The sequence below is a fragment of the Amphiprion ocellaris genome, chromosome 8, assembly GCF_022539595.1.
Source record: "Amphiprion ocellaris isolate individual 3 ecotype Okinawa chromosome 8, ASM2253959v1, whole genome shotgun sequence".
Lineage (NCBI taxonomy): Eukaryota > Metazoa > Chordata > Actinopteri > Pomacentridae > Amphiprion > Amphiprion ocellaris.
Window position 1 is genome coordinate 26,391,295 of NC_072773.1, and position 24,830 is coordinate 26,416,124.

The window sequence follows — 24,830 nt, forward strand, 5'->3', positions numbered from 1 at the left end:
GCAAGAATCCACTCAGTGTCCTCAAGCACCAAGGTGTCTTCCCCTTTGGATCGCATCTACTCTTTGATTTCGGCCAACAGTGACAAAAAACGCTGCAAAACGGGTCTCCTGCTGATCCACGGGGTTTCTGTGTGTAGTAACAGGTCACCATGTTCAGCTAACAGCTCCTCCAGCAGCACCTTCAATGTCCTGGTTGTTTGGCTTTGGAGCCATTTATGATCTTCATGACACGAGTCATCACATGATCAAATCCGGCCACTTTTGTACATACATATGTCCTGCTGGTGAATGATGCAGTGGTAATGTAGGAATGCTGGGAAGTCTGGATCACCTCTGCATCGTACAATGAAGCCTGCATGGCGACCCGTCATGGAGGAGCCCATTCCGTCGTGACTAAAACAAACTTTTCTAATGGTACATTTTTCTCCACGAAGAAACTTTTCGCCGCGTAGCAGATGTCAAAGCTGCCTTTAAGTCCCGGGTTTTCCTGTCCGTAGTGCATACAGTCTATGTGCTACCAGGTGGCTAGTTAGCATGGAAGCTTTGTAGCGGCTAAAGTAGCATCTCTCCACATTGTGCCGCTTTGCCGACGCAATAGTCGCCCCGCAAATAGGACACATACGTTTATCTTTCACTGTCGTGAAAAAGAACTCTTCCTCCCAGTCATCGTGAAAATAGTGTTTTTTCTTGCACTTCTCTGTCATGTTTTGGAGGTAAAAACCACGTCTAGCTTCCCAAAGTGTCTGCGCCCGGACGCTTCAGCAGAGTGACGTGGTAGTTGGACATGCGCAGTGAACTTTGACTCGGACAAGGTCAAAGTTCATTTACACCGAAGACGTTTTTGTTAAAAAAAAAAAAAAAAAATATATATATATATATATATATATATATATATATATATATATATATATATATATATATATATATATATATATATAATAAATATTGTAATTTAAAATCTGCATTAATGTAAGTATTTCTGATTTTAAAATGACAGCAACTATAATTTTTTATAAGGAATGTCATGGTGACTAGTGTTATTTTTAGAACGTGTCACTGGCAACTCACATGGTCTCTGCGGGCAACCAGGCGCCTGTGGGCACCATGTTGGCTACCCCTGCACTAGACCTAGTGTGATATGAATTATGGGTGAGGTGAGGCAGGGAGGTGTCTTTCCCAGAATCGACTTAAATTCACCAATTTATAGAGATTGCAGTGGTGAGTGTGGAAGGGTGTGTTAGAGGCAAAGCGGATGGCTGAGTGACAGTGCCTAATTTTTTGAGCACGGTACTTGGGGCCATTTTGTAAATTTTGTCACCGTAATCCAGAATTGGTTGTATTGTCATCATGATGAGCAGTTTAATGTATTCGCCAAACCAATCAGTCTTGTAAAACTGAAAAAAAATGTTTTTAGATAAAACATCTTCAGCTAAAATAAGCTGGCTTTGGAATGTGGAATGAGCTCTCTGAAATAACACCAACCACAACCAACTTTTAGGTACCACAGGGTATCTTCTACTTTCCTATCTCATGAGGCAGTAATGAGTTCATTACAAATTCACGATCCACTGTAGGACACGTTCTTTACCAGGTGACACAGAAGGTTCGTCTCATTTCACTAATTTCAGCCTCCTCTGGTCCGTGACCCAGAAATTGATCTGAGTGCATCATAAAAAAGGATGTCTCAATTCCTAACATGCATATTGAGGAGGAGGGGGTCAGATAGAAAGGTGTTAAGGACAACTTTAAACCCCAAGTAGATAATAGCACTTCTGTGTATGTTATTAACACATGACACAAGACAGTTTTAATGCATATACTGGAAACTTTATCTAACAAAAGGTATTGCAACAACTTAACAGCTTTCTTCATAAATCTCTTATCCATATAATCCACACAGAACCTTTTCTTTCTCCATTTTTTTCTTCTTCCAAAATTTTACACTTGGTAACTTTTTCCGTCCTCCAGAAAGTCATCTGGAAAAAAATGACAAGGTTAAGTGTGCTCAGTTTCCATCAGAAGGCACAAAAATGGTCTACAGGTAGTTTCAAACCTACCGCCTAAATAAGTCAAAATGAGCAATAATGCCAGTAATGAAACAGACACATCTTAAGCAGTAAATGTAAACTTTAAAAACTGCATATTGCAAATGTAACAGTGCACTCAGAAGCCATTCACTGAAAAAGAAAAGTGTTGTAGCAGAGAAACTCTTGTTGACCTGAAGGTTCTCCTCACTTCTTAGTAGAACACTGCTTCGCCTGGTGAGCTTGTAGGACAGCGATTGCCTCATCCACCTGACAAAAAGGCAGAAGAGAGAATGGAATGACTTCCTATCACCAGTCGCATTATCGATAGATATGAGGCAACAGCCAGTAAACAGCTTGAAATAGGAAAACGGTTCACCAAAAAAAGGTAAGGAAATCCATTCACCACAACAATAAAGGCGCTTTTCCACTAGCACCTACTCAGCTCGACTCGGCTCGACTCGGTTTAGGTCGTTTTCTATTACAATTGAGTACCACCTCATCGTGGGTGGAGTTGTCATAGCACGGCGGCCCGAAAGTCCCTTGACATCATTTGGGTGCAACACAAATGCAACACAACAATGGAGGACATCAAGGCGATGGTATAGCTACTGCTCGGTCAATGGATTTTTGTCAGATTCCTGTTCCATGAAGACCAACACGCACCGTTGCTGTTGCCAGTGTTTTTTGTCTTTTTTTTTTTAAATGGCAGGTTTGGTTTTCGTGAAGGAGTCACTCTCGTGTGTCGTCACTCTCTGTCCAATCAGTGGTCTGCACTCTGTAGACGTCACATTATCGGTCTCGACTCAGCTCACTTGGAACCCCGCGAGTAGGTACTAAAATAGTACCTGGTACCAGGTACTAAGTCCTAATAGAAAATCTCACAAACCGAGTAGAGTCGAGCTGCGTAGGTGCTAGTGGAAAAGCACAATAAGACAGTACAGGGTAATCCTTTTTTTCTGAATCTACATACATTTTTGCAGAATCCAGTTAGTGCAAATAGTTTATTTTTGGTGAATATTTAAATGAGGCATGTAGAATAAAGTGATGATTACAAAATAAAAAATCATGACATTGAACTTGTATTTGGTTGACTTTCTGCCGCAAAATTGAAAATGGCATGATTCTTTCTGTTGCTGCAGTTTCTGGCTCTGATGAATGGTGTCATTTTGGAAATTTTCTAAAGATGTCCGCTGGTGGGATTTGGAGTTCAGAGGGTTAAGACAAAATGTCACATTTGTCCATGATTTAAAAAAGTTCAGAATCTAATTTTCAACATTATCCATTGCAGCATGCTGTGCACGAAATGGGACAAACTAAAAGCACACACAAAAGAGCAGGACCAAATAAAAACTGCGCAACAGTGCAGAATATGACCAAAAAAACCTCTTTAGACATTATCAACACCCAAATTTGGACATAGAACTGCCTCATATAAGAATTAGAAACATCTGCAGAGGTAGATCAGTTTTGATGCACTGTAAAGTCTTTCCATAATCCAAAAATAATAAATTGACTCTAGCAGGTGTTTGAGGGACAAGCAGTGGTGAGGTCAGTGATAAACTAGTTAAATAAACAGCTTAATGTTTGTTAAAAAGAAGGTTTGAAGTGTACAACATTTTAGGACATAATGACAAAACATAAGACGGCACAAATTCTTCTGGACTTTGGGTTCAGACCACAGAATGTAACCACAAAGCTGGTCGGAGTAACAGCTCGGCGTAGACATCAGTGTCCTTCTAATGGTCATTACAGCGTGCACTCTGTTTGCAAATGAGGTTGAAGATGGCAGCATCCAAGTCCACCATATTTTGTCTTCACATCTGGACTGATTTAGAGATTTAGGTGCACTCTGTATGAACAGCCTACAGTTCAGATATTTCATCAGCCAAAAGAAAAATGGTCATAAATATACCTTTGAGTTCAGGGACTCGGGCGACTCCAGCATGTGCAGCAGCTCGGAGTTGTCGATCTCCAGCAGCATGCCAGTGATTTTTCCAGCCAGGTTTGGGTGGAGGGCATGAATCATTGGGTACAAACGCTCCCCTGTGTGCCACAACAGAGACACAGAAGTGACGACAAATACACACGAGCTCCTTCAACGTGCATAAAAGGGGTAAAAAAAAAACAAGCAGATGTTAGGAATTCCACACCAAGAAGCTGTTTCTGATCCCTGAGTGGAGCTGCAGCCAGCAATGAGGCAGTGAGCGGCTCTGGTCCTTGAACATGCGCTGGTGGCTCCATGACAGGCGCAGGACCAACCTGAGGACATCAAGCAATGACACCAATTGCCTGAAAATGTTCTCTTAAACAACATATTTGCTTTAAGATAACCATTGATACACAGAAAATACAAAGCATACTGCTTAGATTCAAGTCAGCTTTAAAAAAAAAAGTAGCACAACTATTGTACATAACATAATTTCGAGGTTTATCCTGCTTTGAATGTGGGCCTCATATTTCCAGTTTTTTTCAGTGTGACGGCTGTAACTCAGTTTCTTAGGTAGGTTTATTGCTACATTAGGAGGTCAAATCTGTCTTAAAATTCATACCATCATTAAAAAGCTGCTTACTTAAATGAGTAAAATCACCAGAAGTGACATTCAATATGAACTGTCCTGTTGGTGTTCATGTAGGGTCCAATCAATATTATCAAGGTTTATATGCTTAAACTTGGTCATTTGTACACTTTTTTTTGGTTCTGAGTGTGTATTATACACACATGGACAAAATTGTTGGTACCCCTCGGTTAATGAAGGAAACACCCACAATAATCACAGAAATAATTTTAATCTGACAAAAGTAATAATGAATAAAAATTCTATGAAAATTAACCAATGAAAATCAGACATTGCTTTTGAACTGTGGTTTAACAGAATTTTTTTTTAAAAAAAACTCGTGAAACAGGACTGGACAAAAATGATGGTACCCTTAACTTGATATTTTGTTGCACAACATTTTGAGGCAATCACTGCAATCAGTTTCTGTAACTCAGTGAGACTTCTGCACCTCTCAGCAGGTATTCTGGTCCACTCCTCATCAGCAGACTGCTCCAGTTGTCTCAGGTTTGAAGGGTTCCTTCTCCAGATGGCATGTTTCAGCTGCTTCCACAGATGTTCAATAGGATTTAGATCAGGGCACATAGAAGGCCACTTCAGAATAGTCCAATGTTTTCCTCTTAGCCATTCTTGGCTGTTTTTAGCTGTGTGTTTTGGCTCATTATCCTGTTACAAGACCCATGACCTGCGACTGAGACCAAGCTTTCTGACACTGGGCAGCACATTTCCCTCTAGAATACCTTGATAGTCATGAGATTTCATTGTACCCTGCACAGATTCAAGACACCCTGTGCCAGATGCAGCAAAGCAGCCCCAGAACATAGCAGAGCCTCCTCCATGTTTCACAGTAGGGACAGTGTTCTTTTCTTGATATGCTTCATTTTTGCATCTGTGAACATAGAGCTGATGTGCCAAAAAGTTCCAGTTTTGTCTCGTCTGTCCGTAGGACATTCTCCCAGAAGCTTTGTGGCTTGTCAACATGCAGTTTGGCAAATTCCAGTCTGGCTTTTTTATGATTTGTTTTCAACAATGGTGTCCTCCTTGGTCGTCTCCCATCAAGTCCACTTTGACTCAAACAACGACGGATGGTGTGATCTGACACTGATGTACCTTGACCTTGGAGTTCACCTTTAATGTCTTTAAAGGTTGTTCTGGGCTCTTTTGTTATCATTCGTATTATCCGTCTCTTCCATTTGTCATCAATTTTCCTCCTGTGGCCACGTCCAGGGAGGTTGGCTACAGTCCCATGGATCTTAAATTTCTGAATAATATGTGCAACTGTAGTCACAGGAACATCAAGCTGCTTGGAGATGGTCTTATAGCCTTTACCTTTAACATGCTGGTCTATAATTTTCTTTCTAATCTCCTGACACAACTCTCTCCTTGGCTTCCTCTGGTCCATGTTTAGTGTGGTACACATCATGTCACCAAACAGCACAGTGACTACTGTAACCCTATAAATAGGCCAACTGACTGATTACAAGTTTGTAGACACCTGTGATGCTAATTAAAGGACACACCTTGATTGAACATGTTCCTATGGTCACATTATTTTCAGTCTTTTCTAGGGGGACCATCATTTTTATCCAGGCCTGTCTCATGAGCTTATTTTTTAAAATAATTCTGTTGAACCACAGTTCAAAAGCAATGTCTGATTTTGATTGAATTTTTATTTATTACTTTTGTCAGATTCAAATTATTTCTGTGAGCATTGTGGGTTTTTCTTTCATTAACCGAGGGGTACCAACTATTTTGTCCACGTGTGTAAATATGAAACGATACAATACAGACAGTAGTACCTGTAGTCTTGTCATGGGTGGGGGTACAGGAACAACCTGCTGAGGGTTCCTCACTGCAGAGTAATACTTGTACTGGCTGCTCCTGTACTCAGCAGGCATGTCAGTTCGCCCTCCTACAGTCTGAGTGCCTATGTTGTCTACAGACAGACATAACTTCTGTCAGGCGCCATCATCCGTGTATACATCACATTTTAGATGGTTGTTACAGTTCAGGTACTTACTTGTCTTTTGTGTGGAGGTTACAACACGTGGAGCCTGAGTGGAAGCCTGTCTGACTGTAGTGATGGAGGCCGATCCACGTCGTACAACAGAACCACCTGAAAACTGGGGTGAGTAAGGGCCTAGAAATAGGAAGACATTTATATTATAGATATACACATGTATGTCCCAGATGTATGTACTGACAGTATATGCTTACATACTTAGAGTACTTAAGAATATATGCAACTGAGAATATAACATTTATGTGTCTGTTATATTCTGAGTATATACACTGCCAGTCAAAAGCTTGGACACACCTTCTCATTTAATGGTTTTTCTTTATTTTCATGACTATTTTCATTGTAGATTCTCACTGAAGGCATTACAACTATGAATGAACATATATGAAATTATGTAGTAAACAAAATATACATATACAGGGTGTCCCAAAAAATTTGATATCATTTCATCACCTAATAATTTGTTGAAAATTTGCTTGTTCTTTTTGCTTAATAAAGTGAGATGGATTGGACGTGGTGATGATGGAGACAACGTGCTATTGAAATGGCCCCCACACTCACCTGACCAAACACCGTGACATTTCTTTCTATAGAGCTACGTGAAAGGACTGGTCTATATCCCACCACTTCCCACATGTGTAGACGAACTCAAGAACAGAATCACTGAGGCTCTGGAGAATGTTACACACGACATGCTGCAGCGAGTGTGGCAGGAAATCCACTGCCGACCTGATGTGTGCAGCGTCACAACGGCGCACACATTGAACATTTGTAATAACTTTGGAACATTATAAAATTACCATCCCCCAGAATTATCATTTGAAATTTGTAGAATAAATCCTATTAAGTATCATTTCTCCTGACCATGTAGTCACTCCGATATGGACATCTCAAATGATGTCAATTTTTTTGGGACACCCTATATAATTATAGAATTTATCCACTCACCTTGTGGTCTCGGTGGTTGTCCTGTCCAGCGAGGGGCAGATCTAAAGTTGCTGACAGCGCTGTGGTTGTAGAAGGAGCGAGCGGGAGGCTGCAAGAAAAGAATCATTTTAAACTGCAGCATGGCATTAAACTGCACATTTTGCATATCCTGTCTGATGCTGCATGTGTTAAATAAACTCAGAGGAAAAATTCATAGCAACAGATGGAAGCAACAAATTAACCTTCAGCTTCAAAGTGTCAAATTCTGGATCACATTAATTATTAATGGTGTGTTTCATTATTCTTATATGTTACAGACTGTTTTCATCTCAGTGAAGTAAAATTTTTTGGACAGTTTGCAAAAGATGTGAAATTGTCAAGGAAGGTGAATGAGAAAGAAGTTTTGTGATGTCGACTCACAAACTGTCTGTCTGTGATGTTTTTGGATCAATATTTGTGCTGCAATGTGGAAAACGCTTCAAGTCCATCACCTGTGTGTGCCTGCTTGTTAATGTGACAGTCTGCAGTTTAGACTTATGTTGTGTTAAAAGTAACATTTATGGAAACGCGACCACGGTGCTTATTCAGACATTGCTTGGTTTGTTTAAATCAAGTTCTGTTTGGTAACTACGCCAAAACAGAAATGCAATCTGCGTCCATCATTGCAATATAACATGTTTATTGTGCAGGGCATTGAAGTATGTTAGGATGTAGCAGACCTAATATATTTTTATACTTTTCATACACTAGTTAGGAATGATATCACATTTTACATGTCAATCAAGCTGAAAATCAAGAAAAAGATAAATCACATTCCCTCTCTACTGTCACTGTGGGACAGTCCATCCATACCTGCGGGACAGTGATGTAGTATGCAGACTGATGGAATGAGTCGATAATGGTACCGGGCATAGATCTCATCGTAGCAAGCCTCTGCAGGTACTTGTTAGTAAGAATTGCTTTGCGCTCCTCTCTCCGCTGAGCCAAAGCCACATACAGCGGCTTGCTTGCTACAATTCTCCCGTTCATTTCAGTTACTGCTTTTGTTGCTTCTTCGGCAGAAGAGAAGCAGACGAAGCCAAAGCCTTTGCTTTGGGTGCCATCTGTCATCACCTACAGGAAACAAAGAAGCTCATGTTCACGAGTGCAAGTGGTGAGTCCTGAGCTGACTTCAATCAGGAAAAGAATCAGAAGGCTGCACAAGAAAGCTGTTTATCTATAAGACCAGCTAATGTCAGTTTTCTAGTGGTTGTCTGATTTCACCACAATCTTAATCTGATTTTGCCTTTTCCGCAGTGATTATTCAGCAGAGTTTATAAAAATACGTATCGGCTTGAGTTATTTGAGTAGTGCAATAGTAATTTACTATGACAACTATCAGCAATTAACAGCCACTTTTTAATCAAATTGAGGGTCAGAGATTTTCATACTTAAAGTTGCTATTTTGTGTGGAAAATTTGTTTTACATCTTATTTGTCAGGCTTTTATGTAGTGACACTTTCGGGTTGAGTCAATAATTCACAGACTGATATATGCATTTACTTAAAACACACAGAAAAGAAACGCACTTCATAAAGTTTGTCACTGCCCATAATATGTTTATTATTGTATTTTTGGAGTCTAGCAGAATATATCAGCACCAATAAGTGATTAAAAAAACACATTATTTTTTTGAAAGGCTCCATTTAGTCTCTGTATGTTTAAAGACCCCCTACCGGAAAACCCCAATCTCCTCTAATTGGTCAGCTGGCTCAACAAAAGCACGGTAACATCAGCTATCTACCATGAACCAGATGTATCAGTACAGAGAAAGACAGGCATGTAGCAGAAGTGGTTCTAGCAAGCAAACAAACTTCAACTGTGCTGAAGCTGCTTATTCTTTGTTTGGGGGCCACACAAGCTGCGAGGGAGCGTTGCGCAAATGTGTTACATTGTGGAGTCAATAAATAACAGAAGAAAAGGTGTTTCAATTAAGCAGCAGTATTTTCTGTGGGAGAGAATAACTCCCTTTGATGTGGACTTTGAGCTTTGTAAGAGCACAAAAACTAAACACACAATAAAAACACAAAAAGCATAATATGGGCTTTTTAAGAAAATGGCCCATGGCATTACCTTGGCACTGGTGATGGTGCCGTAAGGGGCAAACTCCTTCCGGAGTGTCTCATTATCTATGGTGTCGTCTAAGTTCTTCACATACAGGTTCACACCCTGAAATCAGAAAGAGCAAGAAATGCTAAGTTCATGCTTTCCAAACACTGAACATTTGACAAGCTTTTCAGCATAAACAAAAACAACTTGGTTGATCATTTAAAATCTACAGCATCTAATACAGCCTAGAAAACTGCCAACTGCAACAGAACTGCAGAAGATAGTCAAAAATGAATATGAAAAAAATTAGAAATAAAAAAGTAACACCATAGTGTGTGAGTTGAGCAGAGGGGGCAACTGATCAGCATTACATAAGTTGTTTGGAAATTGAGGGATGCAACCGTTTCAGGATGGAGACTTGGCAAATTCTCCACATTTGATCAAAGCACAAAACAGTCAAATAACACCAAGGACCAGATAGTGGCCACTCTCGAGGTGCAAATACATACAACAAACATAAAAGTTAAGATTGCAATGCTTTGTATTCCCAGGTTATGTCCCCGGTTGTGTTGTCTATTGAAAATCCTGGACTTGCCAGCCTATCAGCCGAATGCAGTGGAGTCAATCTGACTGACATTTTTGGGAAATTGTTCAATTTATTGCTGTAAACCATATAAATGGATATACATTATGCTCAGCTATGTCTATTTATTGTACCAAATACCTTTCTCAGAGTGTCATTGGATTTCTGTACTAGTTTTTGTCAAAACAAAGATACAAGATAACCATCCCCTGTTGGCCTCACAGGGGACGTGTTACTGCATTCAAACTTATCATTTTATGGTTGGAACGGCCCAGAAATTCCTGACGGTTACAAGCGCATGCCACCTGGATCCATTATGGGCTCTTCCTGTACTAGATTTACATATACATGTCAATATAAATTATAGCCTCCTCTGCATATAACATCCTCCTGTTTAGCCATTCTGATACTACTAATAAGCTTCCACAGCCAGCTGCCAAGTTGGAAGGAACAACAAAAGTCAAATGTCAAAAACTCAATTCCGAAGAACAATGCTAGAAAATACCACTAATTACATTACTTATTGAAGGCTTCAACTTATAGATCGACTCTCCTACTCAAAATTGGATCCTGAACAGTTAAAAAAAAAATAGAAAATAAAGGCAGGATCATGACCTATACTAGTCACTGACCACACCTTCACCAGCGAGCATCCTCCCCCAATTCATAATGTTGTCTTTTGCAGTTAGTATTCACACAGGTACTTTTCTGCTCATATTATCCATTGGGTGCTTCATAGAGAGATTTTCAGTGAATACTCAACACATGAACATGTAAATAAACATCTATATTGCCACTTTTGTTTTATTCTGAAAGGACTATTTTATAGACATGGAACTGTATCTGCTAGGGACGCACCGATTATCGGCCTGGAGGATTATTGTGGCTGATGTTTAGTGTTTTTCTGATAATTGGTATTTTTATTGGCCGATTATTGATAAATTAAACGCACGTCTCAAAACACTGGTCTCAGAAATGTCTGTCAAGCACAGACTGCAAAAACTGAACAAAAAACAAGCCGTTGCTATATACCAGGAAATTAGTTACTCTCAAATTGGCTAAGGCTATGCTAATGGCTAGCAGCTGAGTTAGACAGCAGCCACAGTCTGGAAAACAATAATTAGTAAACTTTAAGATCTGGACCTTAGAGGGCAATAAAAATGACAGAACAATGAAAAATTAGGGAAACAGACAAGACCAGCAGACGTAACTTCAGGAGACAAAGTGATCAATCTCAGTCGATTCCACATAAACAGAGGAGAGCGTCCTAATTTAATCACTCCTATTCTTATTTTACATATTCAGTTATAGTCACCCTTAATGAAAAAGTCTAGTCATGAATGACAGATTTTCTGCTATCACATGGTGTTTAAACATTACATCAAATGTATATCTGTTCCAAATACCAGTTATCAGCCTTTCTCAATCACCAATAATCGACATTGGTATCGGCCCCAGCGGCTCCCAGAAAGCCTGTATTTATCAGTTCATATTAGAGATAATGACAATATTGAATAAGGTGTCAGAGTTTTCTGACAGACACAGCAACTTCACATTACTGTTATGCAAAGCCCTTCCTCAGCCTACCTTCTATAATAAATAAAAGACATTTATGTATAAATACAAGACATCTATGAACAATTCAGGGCTTCCCCTTGTGGATACTGCAAAACTTTAAGTTTAATCCCAAACATTTATCTCTTAACTACTCCAAAAAAAAGGTAAATGCAACATGATTAACAAGAAATCATTAAAAAGTTTTTATACTGCGATGCCCATATCAATACAATGCAGCAGCACCTGGTAGCGCTGGTTGCGGTCCTGCTTGATCTGGTCAAACTTGCGCTTCAGCTCATCCTGACGCTCCTGACGCTTCTGAGCTCGCCCTACATAGAGGATTTTCCCATCGATCTCCTTTCCGTTCATTTCATCGACTGCCTGAAAGACCAAGGGTTAAAAGCACCAACATGGGGGCAGCAATGAATGATCACTTTCATTGGCGATTCATGTGTGGAATATTTTTGCAATTCATCAATTAATTGTTTGGTCTATAAAATGTCAAACAGTCTAGTTATGGTAGTCTGAGATTCCCAAAGCTTGAGCTGTCATCCTCAAATGTCTGTGTTTGTCCACAAACCAAAGATATTCAGCATATTGCCATAGAGAAGTAGAGAAAAATATGACTATTTAGTCACATATGCGACCATCATTGGAGTGTTCAAGTTAAAGCTCAACGTAATCGCATTCATGCATGATGTTCATTAGACTGATTGAATCTTTACAGGAGAAAAACACATTACTCTGACAGTTAAAAGGTAATTCAAACATTTCTGAACAATCTTGAAACTAAAATCAAGATGGTCTTATTGAGACAATGTTCTTAGCCCATGCAGTGATATAGCGCTACCTTAACATCAGTGTAATCAACCTGTGGGCTCGACACACACATTACCTTCTGAGCTTCTTCATGGTTGCCATAGTTTACAAAGCCGAATCCTCGAGAACGACCCTTCTCATCCTTCATCACGCGCACACTCAGCGTCCTCCCTGACAGCAATAACCGGGCCGTGATATGCAAAGTGATTATCGTATAATCGACTGTTCGGCCACCAATCGTAGCAATAAATTTAAAAACAAGACAAAAAGAATGCAAAGTGAGGTGTTCTTACCAAATGCTGAAAACATGTCCTTGAGTGTCTCATCAGTGCAGTCTTCACCAAAGTTTTTGATGTAGACGTTGGTGAACTTGGAAGCTTTGGAGCCAGACTCCATCTCTCTCTCCTTGCGTGACTTGAAGTGGCCAACAAAACTGCAGACAGAATCGAACCCATGAAGCAGGGGAACAACAAAACAAGGGATCAAAGGAGTTTAGCTACAATGCTTCCTGTCCATGACGTAGGAATATATGTTTGATTTCATTACGCAGCTTTCAAAATGCAACAATCAAGACAATCAGTGCAGACAGATGTCAAAAACACAGAGTTAAACAAAATTTTAAGACATAATATGCATTTTTTTTTTTTAAACGTATAACAAATGTATTACATTTTTAAAACCACTAAATATTTCACTAAATATTGACTGGACCAGATCACAACACCTAAGAGCAAATAAATCTTGATTTCTGCCTTCATTGGGAATAAAATACGCAAAATCTACACTGCACAGATTTGATATTTTTTAAATGGTCTTGCTTTATGCAACACTGTCACCTGATACTCAAAGTACACACAAAGACAACAAACCTAGACACACATCCTACTTATTCACTGACCTAGGCTGGCCCTGACATGTTTCCCCCAGAACCATGGCCTCTGAGTTGACAATGCCAGGTTTCAACCATTTATCTGTCACTTCACTGAGCAAAAAAAGCCAAAAAACAAAACACATGGAATAGTCGTCAAGTCTGTGATGGGTTTAATACAGCCTTCAGCATTCGTTAACCGTTTACACACTTGCAACACATATTCTGCTCTACTCTTTGTCTGAGCTTATTGTTTTGATTGCATTTTTGCTACTATTTGAAAATTAAATTGGTCAAATCAAAGTATTTAGTTCACTCACACTTTCTTATCATTAAGCAGCATCCCATTCATGGTTTCAATGGCCCGGTTTGCAGCCTCCTGAGTCTCAAAGTGAACAAAGCCGTAGCCTTTGGATCCTTTCTCATCACTAACAACCTACAGAGGATTTAAATCATGCAAAATATACATTCAGTAAAACAATAGCTTGTGTACAAACTGATGTTTAAGACCAGGGAGCTACACTTAGCATGCAATAATCAAAAGATGGTCACTTACCTTGCAAGACAAAATATTGCCAAAGGTTGAGAAGGTATCATAAAGCGCCTTGTTGTCAATGGACTCATCCATGTTCTTGATAAAGATGTTACCCACACCAGATTTCCTGAGTCCTGGGTCACGCTGAGACCACATTATTCGAATTGGCCGACCTTTGATGAGGTCATAGTTCATCGTATCTAGGGCGCACTCCGCTAAAACAAAATTCAAAACCATCTTATTCTTCAGACATCCTTATTTAAGAAAAAAATTACTCTTTAGTTTTTATTTTCTCTGTCACAAAGCAGTACAACACCTTTAAGGATTGAACTTCTGCTCTAAATGTCATGATTAACACAACTGCACTGATAAAAATAATAATAAATATATTAAACAATTTAATGTTATTAATATTCATTTCTGAAACAGTGTAGGATTGTAGGTTCATTCCAGTTTGCATGTTGTCCAAAGTAACCAGACACAGCATGGGATGCTTAATTGACTGACATTTCTTTGGTTTTACTGGAATGCTATTGGCTGATCCATTTGCTTCCCAGGCTATCATCACTAAACTTATTCTACATATCACAGTCTGGTGTCTATTTTCCAATTTGCAAATTCTACAGAGAGTATCCTCTTCTGCATCACATTAAAAATGACAGCTTAGCGCTTACTCTCAACAAAAATCTTATTTCTGTAATTCTGGGAAACTATCACAGACCTAGAGTGGCTATTCCAGCATATCAGTAAAATCATAACTGCACATCTACCACACGAGGAAAAGTTGAGATAACTAATTAGTACAGTAACCTGGTAAAGTGCCATAGTAAAGTCTTCAATTTAAGTTACAACTGAAGGGGCTTTGGTCAACGTGTGTACTATACCATCAGCTGGTTGCTGGAAGTTTATGTAGGCGTATCCCAGAGATCTGCGGGTGATGATGTCACGGCACACACGGATTGAAATAATGGGTCCAGCAGGAGAAAACTTCTGATAAAGCATGGCTTCTGTAACATCAGGGTGCAGGTCCCCGACATACAAAGAAGCCAGAGGATAGGTCGGTCCACTGCTGTTCATCCTGGGTAAAAGCTAGTTCAAGAAAAGCAGCCGTAAGTATTGTATTGTGTTTCTGTAGCTGTTGATTTGGCTCTATTTCTGAAGTAATTTCTTAAGCCTTTTCTAAAGTCAAACTAAAAACTCTCCAATACTTATTTTCTTAATCTGCCAATGATTTTCTACATGAATAGATTAATCATATTTGAGAAGTTTTGGCATTTTGCTCAAAAAATAAATAATTCAATGAATAAAAAGAAAGTCGGTGTGTTGGATGAGAGGAAAGAGCAGGAAAAAATAACATCTGTCAGTATAATGCAACTGACTTGGAGCAACTGCCACCTGTATTGCATGACAGTTGTATTGAACATTCTCCTGAGTTAATAAAACTGCAAGCAAAATATAGGATCTCTAAATTGCACGTGCATCCTTCTGATTCTATATACATGCATTTATACAGCAAGCAGATCTCACGTCCGCCGTCTGTGAATTATTGTTTCACTCCAATGCTGCATAAGCAGTGTTTAAATATCATATATGTATTTATTTATTTACTTACTTAAATATATTTTAAACTTTTACTGCTTTTTTTTGTTGTTTGTTTTTACAGATTTCCCCTGTTTTGCTGAATGGACTACAGGTAATAAAATTCTTTGTGCGTCTTCACTGGAGAATTCAAAAGTAGTAGCAGACCAATGATTCACTAAATAACAGATAACGTCTAGGAGAATCACAGAACAAGAGTATTAATGTACATGTTGACTCTTTAAAATGCAAACAAACAAAAGACAACAAAGGCATAAACTGTACAATAAGGTCTCCTTATCTATCTATCTATCTATCTATCTATATATATATATATATATTCACACATATTTTGCAAACAGTAATGTCATGTTTTCCAATTTATTTTTTTACACATTGTATGTGAGTCAAGTTACACTTTTATTAAATTTAATCTATCACTATATTTGAACCTATATTTAATCATTCAAATATATAATCATATATGAATTTAATTTACTTTTTTTATAGTATTCCTTTTTTTAGATCACTGACCCTTTAAACTTACATTATAACTTTGTGAGATTTGGCCTTTTTTTTTGGCAGGACTGCTCGATTTATTCATTCATATTTTAAATCTTTTTTTTTGTAATGTACCTCACAAATTGGCAACTCGGTGCCAGTGTGGTTAAAGTGGATCTTAATATAGAACCTTTGCAGGGGCCTGTACATCCGGCAGATAAATCAAAAGAAAACACCTGAAATACACACAGCCGAAAGATACTAAAGGAGCAAAAAAATTAAAAAATAAAACCCCCCAACCTAATTTCATAACATTTAAGTTACTAAAGTTTCATCAAGTAGCCAACTATTACATAGTTTTGATAAACCCATAAAGCTGGGATGACAGTTCAAAATTGAGTTTTCAAAAAATATTGACTCGTTGCCATAAACATTAGCTAGTTAGCTAACTTGCTAAATTTGCATCGCTCATTTATGCACTACACATCGCCCCTGGTTGCTACGTATGAAGCAACTAAATTCATGCTACAGGCGTCGTTTTAGTTAAACAAACTTACTTTTATACTGACGCCGTTGGACTTGATATTTGCACTTCAGCAGTTTGCTAGCAACTTCCACGCAGCGGGACGTTGTTTTGGTTTAATTATCGCCGTGGAACACCTGCAAGTCTCCTCCGCGCAGCACTGTTTCAATTAAGCTGTGAGGACGCGGAGCGTGCAGGGACGTGACACTCCGCGATGAAAAGTAGTCCACATTAGCATATCAAGTGCTAACGGCTAATTAATGTGTCCACCGCTGTTAAATAAACAGGTAAAAACACCTATAAAGAGTGAAATCGCAGCCCACCCACACCTTGTCGGCAAATCTTGATTTTATTCTCTTTTGAATTAAATTTGTTGCCACATTTCAGCTTAAAATTCTCCTCATGAACAGAAATAAAGACGTAATTTGCCTGTTATCTTAAACGAAACTTTATTTCACTGAATGGTCTTTGACACTTTCCTATTTCTTACATGTATAGTGAAACTAGAATGGTTTTAAGATACATAAACACAAAGCTAGAATTACACCAACCATTGTTTATCTCCATTTCGTCACTGCTTTTTATAGCTATTCTAAATTTTCACAACCACGTGTGTGCACTGGGTAATAGACTGTTACAGAAGCAAATTTTAGCCATAAGACTTGTCAGTAAAAACAAAGCAAGTAGATACCTGATATACAGACAGGCTTCGTTCCACATTCACTAACTGCATTTTCATCAAGCATAATAATAAACTGACATGGTTTTTTTTTTTTCAAAACATAAGATTTCAATTCATTGGAGCATTGTCAGAGTAAACAGACCGTCAGCTATAATGGTGGAATGGTGTCTTCAACTACAATAATGTGGAATGTAGTGGTGATACATGGTATTGTGACACTGAGCTTCTTTCCAAAGTGATGAAATGGGCTTCTCCAAATTGCACCATCAAAATAGACCTGATTTGAATTTTTTTTTTAAAGGTGATAAGCCACATCAAGTATCTTTAACAGCAGAGAGATGCACCTAGACAAAAAAAACAAAAAAAAAAAAAAATGAGGTCAAGATTTTTTTTGTGGTATTAACTCGTTTTCTTTAAGATTTTAAACAACAAGCAGATGCTGCCACCTAAATGAAATGGAGGCTGCGAGAGAAAGCCAGGCACGAAAACTTCTTGGAGAAAACAACCGCTTTTAAGAGGAATATTTTGCAAGCAGGGTTGATACAGTGTGGTAAGACATTTTCAATTAACATCAATAAAAGGTTACTTTAGGTTTTACATACAGATGATAGTCAATCTTGCAAAATACATGGAACCACATTTACGCACATACAATTTTCATTGTACGGAGATCAAGCAGCACCAGAACAGTGAGTAAAACTACAATGACAATCCATACTTAGTTTAAAAAAAAAAAAAAAAGCAAAAAGGAGCACTGCTTTTCCAGAAGCCTAATAATGTGGAATGTCTTATGTCTGAACAAATCTAACAAGACAATTTAAGGGGTCCCTTCGAACTTTAAAACTGTGAATTTGTGAACATGGTCGAGGAGCATTACACCAAGATGTCAGTGTCACAATACAGCCTGCCTCCTTTCTGTATGAGCCCACAGCAGAATTGCAGTTAGTTGAATACAGGATTGTACGTGTCTGGAAATTCAAACACAAAAAAACTGTTTCGGGGTTGTGAAGCAAATGGAACGCCTACCATCACAGTGTTTGGTGGAAATCAACTGCCAGTTTAATTACCATTACAATAAAACCTGTAAATATCATGAGGAATCACAAATAAGAAAAGTAACAAAAAAAGGGATGAAAAATGCACAACAAACTAGCTCGGACAAGGGAATTTGGAAGGACGATTAGATTTCACAACACCCCCCTCCCCCCCAGACCATACGCACAATCTTTCACATCCATTCACACTTGCTCGCTCACTACATACAGACCTACACACAAAGCCGACAAAAACAACAGCAACATGGACTCACTAATCAATACAACATGTTTCCACAAAGTGACTGAATCTGCTAACAACTCAAAATTACCCTGTCACCTCACAGTGAACTGAGAGGGGTAAACTAGTTGGTCAGGAGCAATTCAGGCTGCTTGTCATACAGAAGTGGGAGGGGCTGATGGAGTGGAGGGGGATGTATATAAGCTGTCTGTGTTTAAGATAAGAGTGTAGGTGGATTAACAGTGCAATTCCATTAGTTTTCCCCGTCTCCACCCTCTCCCTCATCTGCCTGGTTTTCTGATGTCCACAGCTGGGAAAAGAGAAAGGAAAAAAAATGTTAGAACTTCCTGTGAATTAACACATCGGGATCAGCCAGAGGTCAAACAATGTGCGGCTCAGCACTCACAGTCAGGTTGTCCCTTAGTAGTTGCATGATCAGGGTGCTGTCTTTGTAAGAATCCTCGTTCAAAGTGTCAAGTTCAGCGATGGCTTCATCAAATGCCTGAAGAACAAATACTCAAGTTGCTAATTAAACAATCCATCAGCACTACCTAAACACAGTTAGGTAGTGATTACGATTAAATAAATGCTCAAAACCCTATTACATGATGTCTTTAGATCTTTAAAAATCACTTGTAGAATGCTTAACAGTTATGCCTTTAGGCTTTAGTTCATACCGTCTTAGCCAGGCAGCAGGCCTTGTCCGGGTTGTTGAGGATTTCATAATAGAAGACTGAGAAGTTGAGGGCCAGGCCAAGTCTGATAGGGTGTGTTGGCTGCATCTCCCCCTTGCTAATGTCAAAAGCTTCCTGGTACGCTTGCTGGGAGTTGTCCACTGTACCTGTGTAGGCACAAGAGAAGGAAAAAAAAAACATCACTCCATATTTTAAAACAATATTAAGTTATTCTGGGCACTTGGGGGCAGCAGAACGAACACACATAAACATATCGTATTATCACCTTGATCAAAATGTTGGAAGTGTTTTGAAAACAGTTGCTCATTATATATCAATCATACATGGAGCAAAACCTGCATTAGTTCTGAATCATGTTTGTGTGGCCTGGCAAGCAAAGGTCCAGTATTCGTTCTCCTTTTAGCTCAATTTTTTTACTCCACCAAGTTCTGAGGGAAGCAATTAATTCTTCAGGGTCTACATACTCTCTAAGAACCAGCTAAGTGCAAAGTTTGTTTGTTGCTTATTTGGTGTTGTGCAAATGGCCTGCAGCCTGAAAATCAGTGGATATGTTTGTTTTACATAAAAACCACAGAAGAAGAAACAACGGCACTTATAGCTATTTTCCCACTACAAAAAAATAAAAATTTGCTTGGTAAAAATACTTTGTCAGCGAATTGCATCCAAGGAATTCAGGCTATACTTTATTACTTGATGAAATGCCGTATGAATATTAAATAAAACACTGTCAAAGATCACAGTTATGATGCATATCATGTTCTCACTTACCTTTCTTACAGTCCCCAGATGCAACTTCAGACAGGTATCTAAAATAGTCTCCTTTCATTTTCAGATAGAACACCTTGCTTTCAGGAGCGCTTGCATTGGCAATGAGATACTCGTCCAGTAGTTTCTGAAAATAATAGGTGATTTTTTTTTTCAGTTTTCTGATAACCTTGATAAAAAACACACATTCACTGTCTGTACAGGTGTATGATTTAAGATTGTTTTTAAGCACCAAAGAAAGAGGAAAGCCTTACGAGCACATCATTGCAGATTTCCTGCAGCTCACATTCTATCTTCTCCCGGTATTCACGTGCCATCTGCTGTTTTTTGTCATTGCCCTCAGTCTTCTGCTCAATGCTGGAGATGACTCGCCAGGATGAACGGCGTGCTCCTACCACATTCTTGTAGGCAACAGAGAGAAGGTTGCGCTCTTCATTTGACAGCTCAGTGCCTTGCTCTGTCACCGACTTCATGGCTGCAGCCATGTCATCATAGCGCTCGGCCTGCTCAGCAAGCTTGGCCTTCTGTACCAGGTCGTTCTTATCCATTTTCTAGACTGGGGAGAAGAAGATACAGTATTAGAAGTAGTAATTTATAGTTAATAGAACAACAAAGAATACTGTTTCATGGTAGTTAGTACACTATCCATTCACCAGGTATTTCTGTGTACACCGAATTCATATGAACTTGCTTTATTTTTGCCTGTGCAAAGTCTTTTATGCGAGGAAGCCACTGGATTCAATGGAAAGTGAGGATAAGCTCTGTGAACTGGGCCCCTTGGCAAGTGGGTCAACCATACACATCACTTGCTAAGGTTAGCTGCCAGCTAGCCGATAGTGTTTTCCAACCCTGCTTTTCGTCCTTACCGTATCAACCTACTATGGCCTAAATGGGGTGAATTTAATTTGTCAACAGTCTTAGCAGCTAACACAATTCACAATTTACCACGCACGCCTGTTTCATTGGTTCGTTTAACGTTGTTACAACCGACACTAGCTACATCAGCCAAAGCCTTCCCGGGTCAGGCTTTAATGCCCTCCCCTAACGTAGCTAGCAGCGCTAGCGGGCTTTTGCTAATTGATGTTCCGATTGCCTTTATAAATGCGACTGAACATATTCAAAATTTGCTTCGATACAATTTCAGTATGTGATCTAACTGGATTAAGGTTGCGTTGAATGTGCTAATCTGTCGTATTCGTGATAGCGCAAAGCGAGTGTGAGTGGCTAATGTACGTCTAATGTACCATTACCGCTACACAACGGGAACGGCCAGGCCAGCAAAAGCGACGGCCGACTTTCATTAAAATAACACGGTTATGGTGTTGGCAAATCACATATGTCGTTTTATGTAATTATCACTACACAAAATCTTGTATTGCAGTGGATTATTTCTGGGTTTAATTCATTTTCAACAGCTGTACCACGGCCCGCCCAGGCTGCAGAGCCCGTTAGAACAAAGTGTCATGGAATCCGACCGTCGCTTAGCTCGCAGGCTAGCGGCTAATGCTAGCAGCTAATGCTAGCGTGCGAGCTCCGCTAGCCTTTCACAAACCCGTTAGGTTGGTCCGTTATGATGGCTTCGCAACAGGATTCAACCGGACACGATAACACAGCCCGTCTAACACTGTGCTACGAATGAAAATCTAGTATTACCGTGCGATCTTCATACGTGTGAGGTTATTACACTTACAATATTGGTGACTTTTAATCCTGCTTTTTTTCTCTCTGGACGATTCAGCCTCCGTCCTCCGTCTCGTTCAGCGTATCGTTCAGGGCAGTACCACTTCCGCTACACTGGCACTTCTGTTTCCTCTTTTCCCTCCACACATCTGCCTTACGTAATGCAGTCGCTGCTCGAAAGATCATTTATGTAGGCAAACTTAAAATAGAGTTTTTCAAAAATACTTACAATATTCGCTTAAAATGCGCTTTCATATATCTGACGCATTTAAACGGGCCGTATCGCCACTGTCACAATATAGCGCTTTATCTTATGGTTCTGGAGATTCCGTCAGATATAGTTTTACTTTAATTTAATCACATCTTAATTAAATCAAACACTTCATATTTACGAGGCCACTGGCTCTTTTCTTATCACTCCAGTCTGTGGCTGCATCAGACAAAGTGAACATTAGCCAAACATTTCTTAAGGACTGAGTTTAACAGCACCTTCTGACAAATCTGCTTTGACTTCAGAGATGTCTTCATCAATTAAATATATTACAGAACTATATTGTTTTTTTAAAAAAACGTTTTACCAGAGGTTGGGATGGCTTATATGTGCATTACTGCTACTTTCACTTTCCATCCTGCACATCAAGGTCAAGGGTGAAGGTTAGTGTTCTGTTCAAGGGCACTTCAACAGTTCAGTGTGTTGCACATTGCAGGAGCTTGACCCTGATAACTGAATGGAGTAAATCTGCCTGCAGCCCAAGAAACTGAAAAAGAACAGTAGTGCAAAAATCTGCTGACATCATCCTGCGGAGTCCAGGTTTGACATTTGCCTGATCACATATAATAGGGCTGCAACTAACAATCATAAAAACGCTTGATTTCTTTGAACAACAATCCAAAACTCAAACATATTTAATGTGCAAGAAAACAAAAAATGCAAGTCAATTTCTGTTCATCAACCAATCATTTATCCACTTCTGACAGTTTTTAAAATTTCCATTTTACGGTATGCAGTGTAGTGATAATAATAATAATAGCGCTATTATTCCTCCACAGTAAAGAAGCATGTATGTTATCCAAGTGCAACGTAGGTACACCAAATATATAACATGTTAATCTATGTCTGTTAAAAGAAGTACGTGTATTCAATTAAGATTTGAGAAGCAAAATTTGTTTGATAGAAAACCTGTGTTGGCGCACACAAACACGCTATCTGTCCTGCCGCTTGACTGGGGAAATGTTCATTATAATTCAGAAAAAATGTAAATATGTTCTCAGAGTAACCTACACGGACTCATCAATGAGAAACTTATTAAAGATCCAGGTAGGTCTAACTTAGGGCTACCCAACAAGACACAGACTTCTGGGATGTTTCTGTGGTGCCTGGCACTGGAACGCTGGTAGCAGACACTTTGGATCCTGTGTTTTTGAAGCCTCCATGGATCAGTTGGTGCTTCATCAGATTGGGTTCTAGGGAGTTGAGAGGCCAAACAGGTAAAAGACAACAAACACATCCATTATTTAGTCTCAAATTCCCGTCATCTAACATATGGAGAAAAAAAAGTTCTACAAATATACCACCTCTGCAAGACATGATAATGACATGATGTCTTGAGAAAGGTGATTTAAGCATCTCATCTTTAATAAATCAATGCAGAGATGGCACTTATATCCGGGAATTTATCTTTTTTTCAGTGAATTTGGACGTCAAGTGTTATGACCCAGCTGTCTAGGGTCACCTGGCAAGTTAACAAAAACAGAACGTTCTTGGTTTAGTAAAGCAATTTATGGCTTGGTGACAAAATTAACAAAAGAAACGGTGATAAAACAACACAACTAAACTCCCCAGCCGAACTTAAAGACACAATAGCAACACCCACGTGACTAACAAAAGCAACTGACAATTGAGTGCAAGTGCAAAACTAAGCAAACGAGTATCTCAGAGCACACATCACAGAAGTAACTTGTGTTACACAGCTTGTAACAGAAGACACATATATACACAAAAAATAAAAGACACAAGAGACCCCAAGACGAGCTGCTCACACTAAATCACGGCCGCTCTGACTGTGAGGTTGGCTGCAGATTGAGGTCCCCAATGTGGCGACTGCTGTTGTATGGTTGGAGGAGGAAACTAGGTGGTGGTCCAATCACGCAGATCGATAGGCGGGGAGAAGAACAAGGCTGAAGAGCAGGTCTGAAGCTCCAGGACAATCATCCATCACTGGAGACAGGTGGGGTTTGAAGCAGGTTCTTCAGCCAGCTTTTTTCCACACATGGCACGAGGTGGTTGCTTCCATTAGTACCTTACCATGGTGGGGTGTAGTTATACTGTAATAATGTTTAGGTCAGTGGTATGTGTCAAAGTAAGATCCATATAAATGCCAGGACCCTAGAAAAACATCATTTTGTAACATAATAATTAATGATATTCACCTCAGCTGTCAGTGGCTTTACAGTTGACTGCTTCGTGCATGTAAAAATACTTTGCATTAAATAATAACATAAGTTCAACTACGTAGATAGAAATTCTTGAAGTGATATTTATGCCTCCTCCCTCACTGAAAAATCCATTGATGTGCAAGTATTTTTCATCGTAAAAGTCTGACTTCTGGATAAAGTAAGATTTCATTAAAAGTTTATTATCAGTGTACATGGAAAGCAGGCTTCAATTTTCCACATCACAGTTATGTAAGCTGCTTATTTAGAACTTCTACCAGTTCTGCTTGCAAATGTCACTTCTTTGTATAAAAGTTCTTTACATAATAATCCCTTCCTGCATCAAATGGCTTAGATGTTCCTCTACACCTCTGCCTGTATGATGTTCCTGTCTTACTCTTTACCCATATGTCTCAATTCGAGCACACCAGCTCACCTACAGTGCTGCTTAAACACTATGAAGCTACTCTGCTCAGAAACTGATCCTGAAGGAGAATCATGATACAGGAAGTCCCACCAGGCAAGCTGATGTGAAGTTTATCACGTATGAAACCCTGGCTGTCTGAACAAACGAGTATCTCAGTACACCGCAGCTTTAAAGGTAGAAATGCTCGGGTGTGGCTTTGACTGTTAATTTCACACATATGTCTTCCAGCATACAAAAAACACCATATGGAGCTTTTAAAAAGTAAAAAAGAAAAACAAAACAAAATTTGGTT

The 24,830-nt window shown here is 39.2% G+C and overlaps 2 protein-coding genes across 4 annotated transcripts; both read right to left on the reverse strand.

Moving 5' to 3' along the window:
* Positions 1-1,805: 1,805 nt before the first annotated feature.
* Positions 1,806-16,862, reverse strand: LOC111588341 (embryonic polyadenylate-binding protein-like). 3 transcript variants are annotated; one of them, XM_023298694.2, is made up of 17 exons: positions 16,616-16,862; positions 14,864-15,068; positions 14,001-14,194; positions 13,765-13,880; positions 13,475-13,558; positions 12,870-13,009; positions 12,653-12,747; positions 12,001-12,138; positions 9,642-9,737; positions 8,382-8,642; positions 7,551-7,638; positions 6,603-6,722; positions 6,382-6,518; positions 4,178-4,286; positions 3,940-4,070; positions 2,236-2,294; positions 1,806-1,976 (listed from the first exon to the last, which is right to left on the reverse strand). In XM_023298694.2, the coding sequence occupies exons 2-17, from the start codon at positions 15,054-15,056 to the stop codon at positions 1,973-1,975; spliced, it is 1,965 nt and encodes a 654-aa protein (XP_023154462.1). In that variant the 5' UTR covers positions 15,057-15,068; positions 16,616-16,862; the 3' UTR covers positions 1,806-1,972. The 3 variants fall into 3 exon arrangements, with proteins under 3 accessions (XP_023154462.1, XP_023154461.1, XP_023154463.1); XM_023298693.2 differs by having other exon boundaries at positions 2,219-2,294; positions 16,616-16,861; XM_023298695.2 differs by lacking the exon at positions 13,475-13,558 and having other exon boundaries at positions 2,219-2,294; positions 16,616-16,854.
* Positions 16,863-17,013: 151 nt separating this feature from the next.
* On the reverse strand, positions 17,014-21,836 carry LOC111588330 (14-3-3 protein beta/alpha-1-like). The gene is made up of 6 exons (XM_023298655.3): positions 21,689-21,836; positions 20,253-20,554; positions 20,002-20,125; positions 19,216-19,379; positions 18,945-19,040; positions 17,014-18,848 (listed from the first exon to the last, which is right to left on the reverse strand). Exons 2-6 carry the CDS (start codon positions 20,544-20,546, stop codon positions 18,792-18,794), a joined length of 735 nt encoding a protein of 244 aa, XP_023154423.1. The 5' UTR covers positions 20,547-20,554; positions 21,689-21,836; the 3' UTR covers positions 17,014-18,791.
* Between the last annotated feature and the right edge of the window lie 2,994 nt (positions 21,837-24,830).

Excerpts from the sequence above, each read along its gene's own strand:
- LOC111588341 (XM_023298694.2), bottom strand. The coding sequence starts at position 15,056 with ATGAACAGCAGTGGACCGACCTATCCTCTGGCTTCTTTGTATGTCGGG. Across the intron at positions 12,139-12,652 it reads ACCATGAAGAAGCTCAGAAG|GCAGTCGATGAAATGAACGG; the intron begins GTAATGTGTGTG and ends TTGGTCTTTCAG. Across the intron at positions 4,287-6,381 it reads CACCCATGACAAGACTACAG|GTTGGTCCTGCGCCTGTCAT; the intron begins GTACTACTGTCT and ends TGATGTCCTCAG.
- LOC111588330 (XM_023298655.3), bottom strand. The coding sequence starts at position 20,546 with ATGGATAAGAACGACCTGGTACAGAAGGCCAAGCTTGCTGAGCAGGCC. Across the intron at positions 20,126-20,252 it reads AAATCTGCAATGATGTGCTC|AAACTACTGGACGAGTATCT; the intron begins GTAAGGCTTTCC and ends TATTATTTTCAG. Across the intron at positions 19,380-20,001 it reads ATCTGGGGACTGTAAGAAAG|GTACAGTGGACAACTCCCAG; the intron begins GTAAGTGAGAAC and ends GTGCCTACACAG.